General features: G+C 41.8%; 1 protein-coding gene across 1 annotated transcript in view; it reads left to right on the top strand.

Moving 5' to 3' along the window:
* The first annotated feature begins 1,978 nt into the window (after nucleotides 1-1,978).
* Nucleotides 1,979-16,918, top strand: part of OXCT1 (3-oxoacid CoA-transferase 1) — a 162,356-nt gene continuing 147,416 nt past the window's right edge. Inside the window, exons 1-3 of the mRNA XM_070476631.1 lie at nucleotides 1,979-2,183; nucleotides 12,000-12,108; nucleotides 13,812-13,902. Coding sequence (XP_070332732.1) covers nucleotides 2,106-2,183; nucleotides 12,000-12,108; nucleotides 13,812-13,902 — 278 coding nt within the window. The 5' untranslated portion in view covers nucleotides 1,979-2,105. The remainder of the gene's footprint in view (nucleotides 2,184-11,999; nucleotides 12,109-13,811; nucleotides 13,903-16,918) is intronic.

Genomic DNA, 16,918 nt, shown 5'->3' with positions numbered 1-16,918 from the left:
TGCATGTCTAAAATCATATCATTTGTTTAAAAGCTTTGAATTCAATTCAATTCCCTCATTTTTAGAATGTGGAAGTTAAACACTATAAGATTACCCAAAGAAAAGTTTCCAGAATATGATATATATTTGTCACAAACTGCTCCTAAAACAAAAGGGAGCTATTCTTATTAGTTCAGAAAAATTAAGATATTTTTTAAAAGTTGATTTCAAACTGATTAAATTTGAAATAGTTTTGTGGAACCAGAAGGAAAATCTGTACAGAAAAACTTTTCTATAATTTGTTCAAGTTGAAGATATTCATGTTTTATTTATAAAGTACAAAACAGGGTCATAGAGTCACCAAAAAATTATAATGTGTTTTGACCACAGAGTAAAGAGGCTGATTTTTTTTCACCAGATTTAGAGTTACACAGAGTAACACTAAAAATATGCGCCTTTTCCTCAGCCAGGAGCAACAGTGAGACCAGCCAAGAAGAGTGTGTCATATGACCACAGTTTGACAAAGTTGCTAATGCTATTTTCCATTTCATGTGCCCTGTGGAAGGGCAAAAATGGAAAAGCAGACCTAGTTGTGAGGATAGCTTTTTCACATTCTATCAGCTACAGCACAATGACTATTATATACTGTATTAGGACTAGCAATGGAACTTTAGTTCTAATATTTGAATTTCCCCTCCATACAATTTCTTATGTGTTGAAAATACTGGGCAATGCGGAGTTAATTTCTCCTCATGTAGTCGGACAATTTAACTTGGTATTTTGTTCCCTCAATGACTTTAATTAAAATTATAGTATTTATAGGAAAAATGAAAAACTTCAGAGTTGAAAGAATAGCATGAAAAGGCAAGCACTTTGATGGACAGACTTTAAACTGGACTGACAGTCCACTTGAATCTCAGTGTACTTGATAGGGAAGCTGAGGGCTCATTTAATTTTCGTGTTTGCTTTGCTTTGGTTTAAAACTAACAACCACGTTCCTTTGGTCAGTCCTTAATCAAATAAAATGATTATGGACTTTGCACTTGGTCCTTCCATCCAGCTACTAAGAGCATAGATGGTTTTGAAGAAACCTGACTTGGCTCAGGTCTTCAAGGAGCTAGCTGGCTAAGAGATACGGCTTGGATTGAATATGACTATATGAGTTGAATATATGTGCCGCATCAATGCACCACTGCAACTTGAATAAACTTAGAATAACGCCTAAGATTTATTGAGTGTTTCTAACGGAGCCAGAAACCTTGCATGAATTACCTCATGTGATCTTTACAACAGTTCTGAGAATTACTAACAATTTTAATTTGCCGATAAGGACACAGGCTTAGGAAAGTTAGGAAACTTGTCTCAGATCTGTCAAAGGGATTACCAGCTACATGTTTGCATCTGCTGAGTAATCTCAGGGTTTTCCAGGACTCCAGTGTCCGAAGATCCTGAACAATGTAGACTTGGATGATGCCCAGCGGGGAAAAGGTGTGCCGAAATCCGGTCCCGGAGAGCCAATCCTCGTCTAGCCTTCTTCATCGGGTACCATCTTGATGCGGCCTGTCTGATCATATCTCAGGGCAGACGGCTCCTGGCTGATTCGCAGAGCAAACTTACTCTTACACAAGCGGGAACGGGTGTGGGGAGACAAGACAGAAACTGAAGACGTGGGAACGTTGTCCACAGATGGGGAGGGGCCTCAAAGCGGGTCCACCTTACCAGCCTCCACAGGTTCCAGACGCTGATAAGAAAGAGCAACAAGCTCTGCCGCCCGAACTCTAGGCTAAGACCTATCCCTGACCTTGGCAAAGACAATTACCCATGACCGCTCGGCTGCGGCGGCAAGTGAGCGCACGGAGGCAGACCGAGGCACGCCCGACCGCCGCCGGGCTGGGACCTTCCCCCGCGACCCGCCCCGCCCGCGGGCCCCTCCCATCCTCGACGCTCCATCTGCCAAGCCCCGGCGCCAGAGGACCCACGACGTCACCGCAGCGCTATCGCGCCTCCAGCCCGCCCCCCGCGCGCCTTCCTTTTCTTCCCGTCCCGTGACGCGGCGGCCCGGCGGCGTCAGTGGACACACTCACACGCGTGCTCCGGCCCGGCCTGCGCCCGCCGCCCGCCCGACCATGGCAGCTCTCGCACGCCTCTCCTCGCGCCTGCGGTTCTGCGCCTCCGCCCTCCCCTCAGCGGGCGTCTGGTCCAAGGTAAAGTGAAGAGCAAGGCCGCGTCCGGAAGAACGCGGACGAAAGCCCGAGCGTTTTTTCTTGTCCGCCCACACCCACTCTCTCCAGCCCTGGAGCCGGCATCTGGGCGCAGGACCCAGGGCCCCGAGGCGCGCCGACGCCTCGCTGCTTCTCCGCCTGGCCTCCTTGACTTGGTTCTGCACCTGCTTCCCCAGTGAGGCGAGACGAGGCACAGAAGTGCGCGAAGAGGCCCTGGCTCGCGTTTCCGTTTCTCGGGCAGTTTCTTGGGAAGGGGCTCTGGCGGCCGGAACGGGACCGGGAGGGTTCGCCGGCTTGAGGAGGGCAAGGGGCGACGGCTGCAAGGGGTAGGTTTGCGCTCCGAATTGGGGATCTCGGGGCGGAGGCCCCGCTACAGGCCCGGAACTGAGGGCTGGGCTAGCCAGGGGTCGGCTCGAGTTTGCCGCCAAGAGGGTGGAACGCTGCACCCCTTCTTCTCCCCATGGGGCTGCGCTGCACCTCGGCGGTGGGAAGCGGAACCCGGACTGGGGCGCTCGCTGGCGCGTCTACCTCGCCACGCCGAGTAGCCTGTGGAGGTCTGGCTGTGCCAGGACGCGGGCTTCGATCGCGGGCATCCCTTTCTTCTGAGGCTCCTTGGGATTTCCGTTTTCAAACTTCTTTGCAAACATTGTCCACTCTCACTGCAAACTCTTCACGAACGGTAGTATCTCGAGGCCCTCGCGCTGCGATTGTGTTCTGATGTGTCGTCTTTTTTCCCCGCGTGTGTCGTCTTTTTTCCCCGCGTACTCTGTCCCCGCCTGTAAGCCCTCGCCCCGCTGCGGTTCTTATCCGGAGTCCTCGGACTGGACCAGAGTGGCGAGTCTAGGAGACTAGCTTACCTCCGCTACCTCCGTCACCACTGGAGCCTTTTCCTTGGAAGAGACAAGGAAAAGTGATGTTTTCGAATAATAGTTCTGAGCTTAAAAGTGTGCCTTGAACACTTACCTCCTCACAAGGAACTCCTCTTCCTCCCCGTTGCTCTGGCATCTTACTGGCATCCACCCTGAGAGCGGTGAACGGAGAGGGGCTGTCGCAAAGCCCGGTAGGTGAGTCCTAGATGGTGGTTCAGAACTGGAAAGATTTACACATGAATGCCTGTTAGGAGGCACTTTGATACTTGCAGGTAGCTTTGGATTTGTAAAGCGTTGTTAGAAGGGAGCTCGACCTTCTGTCTTTGCTGTGGGCGCTGAAACGAGTGCAGGTTAGGACACAGCGACCTCCTTGGGCCAAGGTTAATAACATTCCTTGTTTTGGCACTTAGTTATGTGTGCATGCTCAGTCGTGTCCAACTCTTTGCGACCCCATGGACTGTATAGCCCGCCAGGCTCCTCTGTTCGTGGAATTTTCCAGGCAAGAATACTGGCGTGGGTTGCTATTTACCATGCCAGGGGATCTTCCCAACCCAGGAATCGAACCCACGTCTCTTGTGTCTCCTGCATTGGCAGGCAGGTTCTTTACCCTTGAGCCACCTGGGAAGCCCTGCTAGTTACTTATTGGCCTAAGTGTAATTTACTTATTTTCTTAAGTATATTATTAAACTATTCCCAAAGCCCAGCAAACATCTTCTTAGATGGCCGAGTTACAAATTATGGGTTTTCCTGTATCTCATCTCTCCTGCAGGATTTGTTGATTGTAGCTCCAACTCCCCTTTCTCAGTGTTCCTCCAGCACTTGGCACTTAAATCTTTCTGCTTACCCCTTAAATCTTCACCTCTTACTTGTGTTAACTGTAACACTTGTGTACTTGTTTAACTTTTTGAACGTGTAGACATCATCTTCATAACCAGATGAAATTTGCAGACCATATTGTATGCCTTATTCTCCATCTCTCTGAGCATTACACACTGCCATGCATAGAATAGATACCCATTTCCTACGTGGATGAGAAAGCAGTGTGGGCAAACTTAGGGAGTAACCTGGAGGATATATATATATATATATTTTATTTTTTACTAAATATTACCAACAGGTAAAATGAGGTAGTTTTTTTTTTTCTTGTGTGTTTGTGATAAGCATGTCTTCCAGACTTGAGTGTGCATCAGAATTACCTGGAGGCTTTATCAAATAGATTGCTGTGTTCATCCCCAGAGTTTCCCATTTAGTAGGTCCTGGCAGGAGCTCAGTACTTTGCATTAATTAGTTCCCAGGTAGTAAAGCTGCTGGTCTGAGGACTGAACTTTCAGAGCCAGTGACATTGGCTTTGACCTAAACAGACTACCCAAAGGTATCTTCCATCTTCCTTAGTCCATGATTGTTTTGGAGGGTATGTTTAATACTATTTTCCATTCACTATATAAAATTATTACTAAAAAAAAACTTAAAACTACCATTAACACTTTAGCTATTTCTCTTCTTTGAAAACTATCTTTTCTAGATTTATCTCCAACCCCAGACTCTCCTGAACTGCCTTCATTCCAATACAACTTACTGGTTAATGTCACTCAGCACTTCAAGTCTTTCTGGTCAAAAATGAACCAGCCATAAAGTGGCTTTTTCCTTCCTTGTTTTGTTTTTATTATGGTTAACAGCACCAGTATCCATCCAGAATGTAAGCTGGAAATTTGGAACTATTCTCTCCTCTACTTCTTTTTTTAACTTACAGTTGATCCCCAGTGTCATGTGTAATAATTCTGCAGTTATTTAGTGGCTGTTATCCTTGTAAGTTTGTAAGTTTCATTAGAGCAGAGACTATGCTTGTGAGGTTGTTTGTTTGTTAACTCTCTAGTCTCAGTATTGGTATGAAAGGGAAAGTCACTTAGTCGTGTCTGACTCTTTGTGACCCCATGGTCTATACAGTCCTTGGAATTCTCCAGGTCAGAATACTGGAGTGGGTAGCCTTTCTCTTCTCCAGGGGATCTTCCCAATCCAGGGATTGAACCCAGGTCTCCCACATTGCAGGCGGATTCTTTACCAGCTGAGGCACCAAAATGGGTATTTTAGAACAAATAGAGGAATGAAGGAAAGAATGAGTACCCCTGCCACTTTCCTGATTCAGGCTTTTGTATGAGAGTTGTGACATCTCGGTTTCAAACAAAACAAAACACTTTGCTGTCCTTTCCTCATTGAAGGATGAAGTTGAAGCTCTCTAGTGTTGTCTTTAAGGCCTTTTGCAACTTTCCCCAACTCCCTTACCAGCCTGATCTTCATGAGCTTCTCTCCACAGTGTGATCCTGCATGCCCTTGAAAACACAGTCTTTCCACATCTTGGTACCTTTGCTCAGGCAGCTCCCCTTTTCCGGAATCCCCACCCTCATTATTTTTTTTAAGTCTTGGCAAACTTTTACGCTTTCTGATCCGCTAGACAGAATGCATTGCTTATTCATCTATGATCCTTCAGAGTGCTTCAGAGCATCCCTCCAAATTGGAATAAGATATGTACATTCCCTAGAAAACAAAGTATGCTGTTGCTGTAGGGCACTGCCCCATGTCAGCAACTCCTGTGAGCTCCTTGTGATTCATTTGTGTCATAAGTGAGTGATTAATTATTAATGACCGTGTCCATCTTTGGTCAACACTGGTCCAGTGCTGGATACCTAAAGCATTTTAGCACGTCACTACTTCTTCTTGGCAGTAATGCCATGCTCTCCTTGCAAGACTGTGTATATCCACTTGCATGCTAATGCCCTTTCCTTCTAATGGTGTTCTCTGAACCTCCCTCCAGATGGCCTATCCTCCCCACTTCTATATATCCAACTCTGAGACTGACCTGGGCAATGTCAATCTTTCTGTGTCCTGATATATTTAACTATAAGGTGACAAGGTGGGGAGCATGTAGGTGTATAGTTCCTATCATTAAGATAAGATATGTTTACAAATAAGAAAAGACAGTGTGGTTTGTGAATTCTCCTCAGAGATCTTCAAAGTGAAGTACATTTTCATTTCACTAAGTTCTGGAGTGTTGAATGACAGAAAAAAAGAGGAATTTAGGTGAAAGAATTAGTGGGAGAAGTGGTTAGAAAGGAAGGAGTTCTGGATTGGGAAGTCATGAGATAAAACTTAGGCTCCAGAGTAGAATCTGATCTCAAAGATTAAGTGTAAGAATTTGAAGATGAGAACAAAGTAGGAAGAGGGAGAAGATTTTGAAAGAACTAGATTTAATAGAAAACAATTTTGCACTGCAAGAATTTTATTTCTTAGCTTCAGTATGTACTGAATCACTTTATTTCTTTCCCTCAATAGTATTAGCAGAAACTAGTGGCAACAATGAGATGGAATTTTGCAGAAGGTAGGAGGGTGGAAAACAAAACAAAATATATTATGTTAATGTAAAGGAAGATCTCAGTGGAAAAAAAAATTACTCCTAGAATCAGTAGCTGTCAAAGCTGTATAGTTCGTTACTCTTCTTTCTTTCAGGTAACTTCTGCAAAGTTGAAGGTTATTTTATTTATTTACTTATTTTTGTAGCAGATGATGCTTGGGTTTTTTCACATCATTATTTTAATATTTAAAATATAGTAGAAGGTAGGGCAGTTTAGAGCTTTACTTGAATTCAGTTATCTTAGGAATAAAGTTAAGTGATTAGAGACATATTTCTCCCCACCTCCCTGCCAATTCTTAGACGGTGTTGGGTGTCTGTTTCTTCACCGCCAGAGGCAGGGAGTGTGGGAAGGGTTAGTGGGCAAGGAGTATGTGTGTCAGAGAACAGATTCCAAGGCTTTCTCAGCGGTGCTGCCTCCCAGGTTCGCTGATTTCAGGCCTTGAAGATCCGCAGCAAACTTTCTGTGGTAACTGGCCTCAGGCATCGTGCTTCCTCTTCACCGCACTGCCTGCAGCAGTTCATATTACTGTTTGCCCAATAATCTTTGGATACTTATGCTGGCAACTTGATTGCAAATAAAATAATTAACATTAAAGTAATCTTAAAGCTGGGGCTAATTTAAAAAAAAACAAACCCTCAACAAAGTTTGCTTGGATTAATTGGCTATAGTATGGATCATGTTAAATTCTTTGTAAAATCAGTAATGTGTCTGTTTTTGCATGTGTGGAGGGTAGAGTGGGGAGGTTAAAAATGAACACTAAACTCCCAGTCATTGTCAGGTTAATCTTATTGCCCTGGCGGGGAATGGAGAAAAGGTTGCATTTCTCAAGTGAAGACCCTGGATATCTTCTGTTATCCAGGCTCAGGGCTAAATGCTTCTTAGCTTTATAATAATAATACATAATTGTTTGATCCATACTACATCCCTGGGAAACAGGTATCATTGTTTGTATCATGCTTTTTTAAAAAAAATATTAAGAACAGTGTCTTGTTATGTGATACAATTACATGTCTAATTATATGGAAGTCATTGACAGGAATTTTTTAAAAAAATCATCTTTTTGTAAACCCTGATAACTCAGTTGGTAAAGATTCTGCCTGCAGTGCAGGAGACCCTGGTTCGATTCCTGGGTTGGAAAGATCCTCTGGAGAAGGGATAGGCTACCCACTCCAGTATTCTTGGGCTTCCCTTGTGGCTCAGCTGGTAAAGAATCCACCTGCAATGCTGGTGACCTGGGTTCGATACCTGGGTTGGGAAGATCTCCTGGAGAAGGGAAAGGCTACCCATTCCAGTATTTTGGCCTGGAGAATTACATGGACTGTACAGTCCATGGGGTTGCAAAGAGTTGGACAGGACTGAGTGACTTTGACTTTCACTTTTGTAAACTTAATGTCACTGCCACCCACCCCCGCCAAAAAAAGAGGCACAGAGGTTAAGTAATTTTCTCCAGTTAATACTTCTACTGGCATAGGATATTTTAGACTTTGAAATTAATAGAGTGTGGCCCATTATGCCACTGTTTGTTTCTCAGTCAATAGATATCAAATGTTGTTATAATAAATATCAACAAATATTGTTCGAGCTTGAGTCTGGCGCCTTAGACCACTTGGCCATCCTGACAGGTGAAATATCAATAAATATTGTTAACTGAATAGGTGCAAAATGAACAGACCTATGCTGAGTACCTGTAAATTCTTTATTATCTTGAGTCCGTCTCACATTCTCTGAAAATATGAATTCGTTTATTGCTTTTAAGCTTTTGATTGCCTGGGTAAATGTGAAACACTTGAGTTTTTTTCTAAAGTACTTCTGAGGTTTTTGGGAGAGATGTGGCACAAGCTTCTCAGTAATTAAAAAAAAAAAGATTTGTGTATGTATTTGGCTGCCGTGGTTCTTAGTTGTGGCACTTGGGATTGTTGATCTTCATCACAGCATGCAAACTTTTAGTTGTGGCAGATTGATCTAGTTGCCTGACCAGGGTTCAAACTTGGGCCCCCTGTATTGGGAGCTCAGTCTTAACCCCTGGACCACCAGGTCAGTCCACTTCTCAATAATTTATGACCGTTTGTAATGAAAGATACTGTTCATCGGGTTCTTGCAGCAAGAATCCTGGAGTGGCTTGCCATTTGAATTGTGGTGATTGAGAAGACTCTCGAGAGTCCCTTGGACAGTGGGGAGATCAAACCAGTCAATCCTAAGGGAAATCAATCCTGAATACTCATTGGAAGGACTGAAACTGAAACTGAAGCTCCAATACTTTGGCCACCTGATGTGAAAAACCAACTCGTTGTAAAAGACCCTGATGCTGGAAAAGATTGAGGGCAGGAGGAGAACAGGGCAACAGAGGATAAGAAGTTTGGATGGTATCATCGACTCAGTGGACATGAGTTTGAGTTAACTCCGGGAGATATTGAAAGACAGGGAGCCTGGTGTGCTGTAATCCACGGGATCTCAAAGGGCTGGACATGACTGAACAACAGCCAATTTTAACTACATTAAAAATGTCAGAGGAGCTGTAAGTTTGGAAACAATAGATAATTGTGTTATATTACTAGAGTGTAAGGTCACATTGAGAGAATTTTCAGTCTTCAGTTTTACCCCCCAGACAAATTCTTTAACTTTCTTCCTCCTCCTGCTAAGGCCCTGACTCTTTACCTTTCACTGAAAATAACGACAACAGAGTTCTTCATGAAAAAATGACACTTATAAAGGTTTGTTGTACATAAGTAATAAGATAGAAGTAGTATAAGACTGAGGATTTTTGAAAAGGACAGAGGAACATATTGAGGTAGAGGGCCCCAGTGATAGAAGGCTAAACCTGGGAACTGGTCTTGCTTTAACAGTGTGGGGTAAATTACAAGATCCTTATATCTTCAGAAACTTTACTTGTAAAATGAGTTGGTTGGATTAGATACGTGTGTATTTTTCTCTTCTCTGTTTTTTAGGCATGTGTGTGTGCTCAGTTGTGTCTGACTCTTTGCCACCCTGTGGACTGTAGCCTGCCAGGCTGTCCTTGGGATGTCCAGGCAAGAATACTGGAATGGGTTGTCATTTCCCTCTCAGGGGGATCTTCTTGACCCAGGGATCGAATTCCCATCTCTTGTGTCTCCACTGTACCACCTGGGAAGCCCCTGTTTTCTAGGAGATATCCTCAGTTTCATTTTATGATATATGTGTTGGCCTCATTAGTCAGGCTATCAAAATTTTAAGTTCTAAGATTAAAAACATATTTTCATATATATGTGTGTGTTAAAACAGAATCAAATAAATCCCTGCTACTTGAGTATAGGACAGAGGAGACAGCTGTTGGTGGTTCAAGCTCTTTCCTTCCTATCCCCGCCTCTGCTTATTTTCCTGTGTGTGGGCAATGTGCCACGGTAAACCACTCTTCCTCATCTGACCTTGACCAAGGTTGCAATTTAAAAGGACAAAGGTCATTTCGCAACCTATACCTTTGCAGATCTCATTGGACTTTCAGTATAGTTTCTTCATCTCCTTTTGCTTTGTGTGTTAGTTGTTCAGTTGTGTCCGACTCTTTGCGACCCCATGGGGTGTTGCCCACCAGGCTTCTCTGTCCATGGAATTTTCTAAGCAGGAACACTGGAGTGGGTTGCCATTTCCTTCTTTACCTTTTGTATTAATTGACACATTTTATGACCAACCTAGACAGCATATTAAAAAGCAGAGACATTACTTTGCCAACAAAGGTCCATCTAGTCAAAGCTATGGTTTTTCCAGTAGTCATGTATGGATGTGAGAGTTGGACTATAAAGAAAGCTGAGCACTGAAGAGTTGATGCTTTTGAACTGTGGTGTTGGAGAAGACTCTTGAGAGTCCCTTGGACTGCAGAGAGATCCACCCAGTCCATCCTAAAGGAGATCAGTCCTGAATATTCATTGGAAGGACTGATACTGAAGCTGAAACTCCAATACTTGCCCACCTGATTTGAAGAACTGACTCATTTGAAAAGACCCTGATGCTGGAGAAGGGGATGACAGAGGATGAGATGGTTAGATGACATCACTGACTTAGTGGACATGAGTTTGAGTAAACTCTGGGAATTGGTGATGGGCAGGGAGGCCTGGCATGCTGCAAGTCCATGAGGATGCAAAGAGTTGGACACGACTGAGCGGCTGAACTGAACTGACACTTTTTATGAAAGGAGTTTTTGGAGGGAGAAAAAAATGAGAGCTCTCATTTATGCTTTTGCTTTGATCCCTTGGGGTTCTCTGTCTGGGAGGCTCTGATAGGCATGGGTGTGAGCTTACAACATCGATGGGCTGTTAAGGGGCAGTGTCTCAGGAGTCAGGTGTCATTCTTTCTACCCCCTCTCTTTTTATGCTTGCGTGCTCAGTTGTGTCTGACTCTTTGCGATTCCATGGACTATAGCCCACCAGGCTCCTCTGTCTATGGGATTTTTCAGGCAAGACTACTGGAGTGGGTTGCCATTTCCTCCTCCAGAGGGTTCTTCCCAACCCAGGGACCGAACCCACATCTTCTCTATTTCCTGCTTGGCAGGCAAATTCTTCACCCCTCAGCCACTGGGGAAGCCCTCTTTTTTTAGGTTGACTATATAATGAGAATAATGAAGAGATGATGTTAAGTATGAGTGACTGATTGCAACTCAATCGACTTTTAAGTATTCTTTTCCATTATGGTTTACCATAGGATTTTTTTAAAATTGGAGGATAATTACTTTACAATGTCATGTTACTTTCTGCTGTACAACAAAGTGAGTCAGCTGTAAGCGTACATAACATACATCCCCTGCTTCTGGAGCTTCCCTCCCTGCCCCCACCCCAGCCCCCTAGGTCATCACAGGGCACCATGCTGAGCTCTGTTTTACAGCGGCTTCCCACTGGCTGTGTTTTACACGTGGCAGCATATATATGTCAATGCTACTTTCTGTATGTCCTGCCTTCTTTTTTCCCAGCTGTGTGCACAAGTCTGTTCTCTGTATCTGTGTCTTCCTACCTTGCAGATAGGTTCATTTTTCTAGATTCCACATATATATGTACGTTAATATTTGTTTTTCTCTTTCTGACTTCTTTGACTGTGTATGACCGACTCTAGGTTCATCCACATCACTGCAGATGACCTCATTTTGTTCCTTTTATGGCTGAGTGATATTCCGTTGTGTATATGTACCACAACTTCTTTACCTGTTCATCTGTCGATGGACATCTAGTTTTGCTAACATGTTCTGGCTATTGTAAAGAGTGGCATGCAGGATCTTTAGCTGTGGCACGTGAATTCTAGTTTTGGCATGTGGATATAGTTCCCTAACCAGGGATTTCACCTGGGTCCTTTGCATTGGGAGCCTGGAGTCTTAACCACTGGACCACCAGGGAAGTTTCTGTCCATCCTACTGTTAAGATGAACTACTTACAGCCCCACTCTTTCAAAGACAAGCTAGTGAAATTATCCTTGTATATATAATAGTTGAATACATTCATATACATGCAAAATAAACACAAGTTTCCAAATGCTTGTTCATTTAAAAATGTTTTTTAATGTTTTAGGGATGTATTTGCTACTTTTCAACTAGCACACATCATCATACCAAATTTTATACAGACCCAGTGGAAGCGGTAAAAGACATTCCTGATGGTGCAACAATACTGGTTGGTGGTGAGTAATAGTATTGTTTTCGTTTTGATTTTCGCAAAGCAGGGAAATCACAATGGTGAGGTGATTAGAAAGGCTAATTATTTTATTACTTTGTTAATAAATGCCAATTATTAGAAATGCCAGTTATTTTATTGTTATTGATTCTTTATCTTAATTTATTTATTACATATTATCTTTTTTTAATTATAGTGTCCCCTTCCTGAAAGTTTAGCAAGGTTTAGCACTTTATATTTGACCTTTTATATTTCTTTTCCTTTTATTTGAAAAGCTGACACCTTAAACGGGGATATCTTATTAGTAACTTTGAAAAATCCCTAGATACTTGGGAATTCTGCTTAACTTAAGACGTTGGCATTAAAAAAAGAAAAGTTTGCATTGATCTCAGCAGCCCACACTGGCCATTCCTTTTGTTCCTCCTCATTTTGGAAGCTAGAGAGCACATCCACATCTATCTGTTAGTGAGTTTAAGTTCTCTTGCTTCTTTTTGTTTAGAATGTCTTTTAGCACCCCATCTCACACTCATTAAACTTGTTGCCTGATTCTTACACGTTTCTTTGGATTTCTAGGCCTTGGTCATAAAAATCAAGGATGATTTTTAAGGCTGCTCTTCATTCATTCATTCATTCGTTCAACTCAGCAGTCATTGAATTTTAGACCCAGTACCGTTTGAGGAGTTGTGTTAAAGAAATGAAAGTCATTGGCTTAGGCTTCTAGATCTGCAGAATCTACTCAGGAATGTAAAACAAACATGCTTGAAAAAGTAACTCTGTAAAGGTTCAATTTTATTTTATTTTATTTTATTTTTTAAGGTTCAATTTTAAAGTGGGAAAATAAATATGTAGTTAAGTGCAAGAAGAACAATGTGTATCTGGCTGTATTGACACATTGCACTTGGCTTTATACTTAATGAATCAAGGACTTGGCAGTGATGTCTGCTGCTATATAATGATGTAAAACATTTGGAGATAGCTATATGACCATTTATTTTGTTTCATTTTTTTTTGAAATTTATTTGTGCTTTGTTTTGCCAGTAGAACTTTAGTAAAGTAACTTGCAAACTTTTTTGATCTAAAAACACATTTTACATCACAATCCAACAAACACACATGTATGTAATATGTATACATATATAAGTGAAACAAAAGTTTTTCCAAAAATGTCTATCCTGAGTGTTAATTTTGTTTTTTGGAAACTTTTTTCTCAAAGCAGTTTTAGGTTTATAACAAAATTGACAGGAAGGTACAGAAATTCCCCATGTGCATGCATAGCCATTATCAGCAGAGTGGTACTTGTTTTTTTTTTAACCAAGGATGAATTGCATTGACATATCATAATCACCAAAATCCATGGTTCACCTTAGGGTTCATTGTAATGAAGTAAATAATGTTGCACGTTCTATGGGTTTGGACCAAAGTATAATGACTTATATATATATCATTATAATGTCATACAAAGTATTTCACTGCTCATGAAAACTTCTGTACCTGTGTATTCGCCTCCCCCCACCCCTCAAATTCCTGGCAACCATTGATCTTTCTACTGTCTATGACCACTTCTTAAGTTGCCGAGATATATCTGTGTATTTGCATAGTAGGTCTAATAATGTGCTGATATATTTTTCTTTTTTTTAAAGAGTAACAGATACATTTCCTTGGAAGAAAATTACCCTCTACATAATTATGTATCTTCTTGGCCCATTATAGGTTTTGGGTTATGTGGAATTCCAGAGAATCTTATAGGAGCTTTGCTGAAGACTGGAGTAAAAGGACTAACTGCAGTCAGCAACAATGCTGGGTAAGTGTGTGTTTCTAAAACAACTGACTTGAAAGAAATGATAATCCTTCATAATATTGAAATGAAGTCTACCAGTGAAGTGAAATATTTCTTCATTGATAGGAGCAGTAAGCTTAAGGATCAGAAGATAGTTTTATCATTCCAATGATTAAGACCCCATGGTGCCACTTCAGGGGGCACAGGTTTGCTTGCTTGTCGGGGAAACAAGATGCCACAAGAAAAGAAAAATGTTCAAACTGAGCCCTTCATTTTAAAGTTTATTTATTTATTTATTTATTTTTGGCTGTGCTGGGTCTTTATTGGAGCACTGGCTTTTCTTTTTTTTTTTGACTGGCTTTTCTGTAGTTGTGGCGAGGTGGGGCTACTCTCTAGTTTTGGGCTTCAGTAGTTGTGGCTCCTGGACTCTAGGGCACAGGCTCAGTAGTTGACAAGCACAGGCTTAGTTCCTCCAAGGTGTATGGGATCTTCCTGGATCAGGGATTGAACCCATGTCTCCTGCATTGGCAGGCAGATTCTTTACCACTGATCCACCAGCAAAGACCCCTTTAGACTAATTATTTAATCATTAAAAGTGTTTTGTTTAACAGAAATGGCCAATTAGCATAGGCATTACATGTTCAGCATCCCATCCAACCTATCGACTGCCTCTACGAATTTTGAGTTTTGACCATTTTAACCAGTGAATACACTTTCTCATGAGACCTCAAATCTTTGACTGGGTTTGTTTTACCATATGATAAAAATACACATGTTTTCAATGCTGTCTTTGTTGACACTAAACCCTACTCTTACACTCATGACTCACAAGCAGTTCCCATGTCCTTCGTCTCACTAGAGTTTTTCAATCATTCCATTATAGGTTATCAGTTCTAATTCATTTCTTTCTCCTGCCCTCGATCTGTTTTAGCATCAGGTCTTTTCAGTGATTGGCTTCACATCTGTGGCATATATGGGTTCCAACTTTCATATCCTTCATTAGAATGATTCAGGTTGATTCTTTTAGATGACTGGTAATGTTCCATGGCTGTAAATGTCTCAAGCTTCCCAATTTTAAAACTTAGAGATTTTATGTTGCACCTTATTGTAGATCTTTATTTACAAAGGCAGATGGACATCCATTTGAAATGTTTCTTTTATTTTGGTTATGCCCTTACCGTAGAAGATACGTGAAGAATATAATCACTCATTAAAAATGTTGCTGGTCTTGGTAGAAAGAGGAGGGTATGCAGCCAGCATTAAGACAGTAGGCTTGCATATCAGAATGGTCAGCAATGACCCATAAAACCTTAATGATGAATGGCCTGCATATTAAGATATATTTAGTTATTAAGGGAAAGGCCATTTTAATTCACAGTGGTAAATTATCAGCTCTTCTAACAGTGAAAGACTTCAAAGATCTTAAAAATTAAAGAAATTAACTAATTTGGCAGTTTAGTATATTACCATAAATGCAATTTAGAAGAAATAGCACAGATTATTTAGGCAACAAAACTGATCTGCGTCGTTGTTGTTGTTTAGTCACTAAACCATGTCTGACTCTTTACAACTTCATGGACTGCAGCAAGCCAGGCTTCCCCGTCCTTCACTGTCTCACAGAATTTGTTCAAAGTCATGTCCATTGAGTCAGTGATGCCATCCAGCCTTCTCAACTTCTGTTTCTTCCTTCTCCTGCCCTCGATCTTTTCTAGCATCAGGGTCTTTTCCAGTGAGTTGGCTCGTCACATCTGGTGGCCAGAGTATTGGAGTTCCAACTTCAGCATTAGTCCTTCCAATGAATATTCAGGGTTGATTTCCTTTAGGATTGACTGGTGTCGTCTCCTTGCTGTCCAAGATGCTCTCAAGAGTCTTTTCCAACACCACAGTTTGAAAGCATCAATTCTTCGGTGCTCAGCTTTCTTTGTGGTCCAACTCTCCCATCTGTACATGACTACTGGAAAAACCAGAGCTTTGACTATACAGACCTTTGTTGGCAAAGTAATGTCTCTGCTTTTTAGTACACTGTCTAGGTTTGTAGTAGCTTTTCTTCCAAGGAGAAAGCATCTTTTAATTTCATGGGTGCAGTCACTGTCTGCAGTGATTTTGGAACCCAAGAAAATAAAGTCTGTTACTGCATTTTTTCTTCATCTATTCACCATGAAGTGATAGGACCAGATGCCATGATCTTCATTTTTTGAATGTTCAGTCTTAAGCCTGCTTTTTCACTCTCCTGTTTCACCTTCATCAAGAGACTCTTTAGATACTCTCCGCTTTCTGCTGTTAGAGTGGTACCATCTACATATCTGAGGTTGTTGATATTTCTCCTGACAATCTTGATTCCAGCTTGTGCTTCATCCAGTCCAGCACAGTGCATGATGTGCTCTGCATATAAGTTAAATAAGTAGGGTGACAGTATGCAGCCTTGTTGTATTCCTTTCCCAATTTGGAACCAGTCCATTGTTCCATGTCCAGTTTTATCTGTTGTTTCTTGCTCATTTTTTTCTTTTCTGACTTTACTTATGCTATTATTTTTGCTTGGGAGCCTGTCCACTTCTCTGGGTATCCACATCTTTTCCCATCTTACAGAAGCCATATCCAGTTAGAGAACTGCTCTAGCCTTCATTGATCTTGTCCCTTTCTGAATTCCTGTGGAGATGGTTAGCCTGTCTCTGTGTACTGATATATATTTATTATCTCTGATGTATATTACAGGCCAGTCCTTTTACTTAGAGTAGTTTTCTATTTTCTTCTTCTTCTTTTTTTTTTTTTTAATTTTTAGCTGCACCATGGAGCATACAGGATCTTAGTTCCCCAACCAAAGGTCAGTCCCATGCCCCCTGCAGTGGAAGTGGGGATTCTTAACCACTGGACCGCAGGGAAATCCCTAGAGTAGTTTTGTGTTTCCTACTATTTATGCTTAGCCTATGGTCTCAGAGTCATTGAGACTTGAAACTGGATGGGATTACAGTGACCATGTGTTCCAGTTCCTTCATTTAATAGGCGAAACCCTCTGTAAATAGGGAAGTAACTTGTTCATGGT

This window comes from Odocoileus virginianus, chromosome 14, assembly GCF_023699985.2.
Source record: "Odocoileus virginianus isolate 20LAN1187 ecotype Illinois chromosome 14, Ovbor_1.2, whole genome shotgun sequence".
Lineage (NCBI taxonomy): Eukaryota > Metazoa > Chordata > Mammalia > Artiodactyla > Cervidae > Odocoileus > Odocoileus virginianus.
Note: the sequence above shows the minus strand (reverse complement) of the source record. Positions and strands in the feature narration are given on the sequence as shown.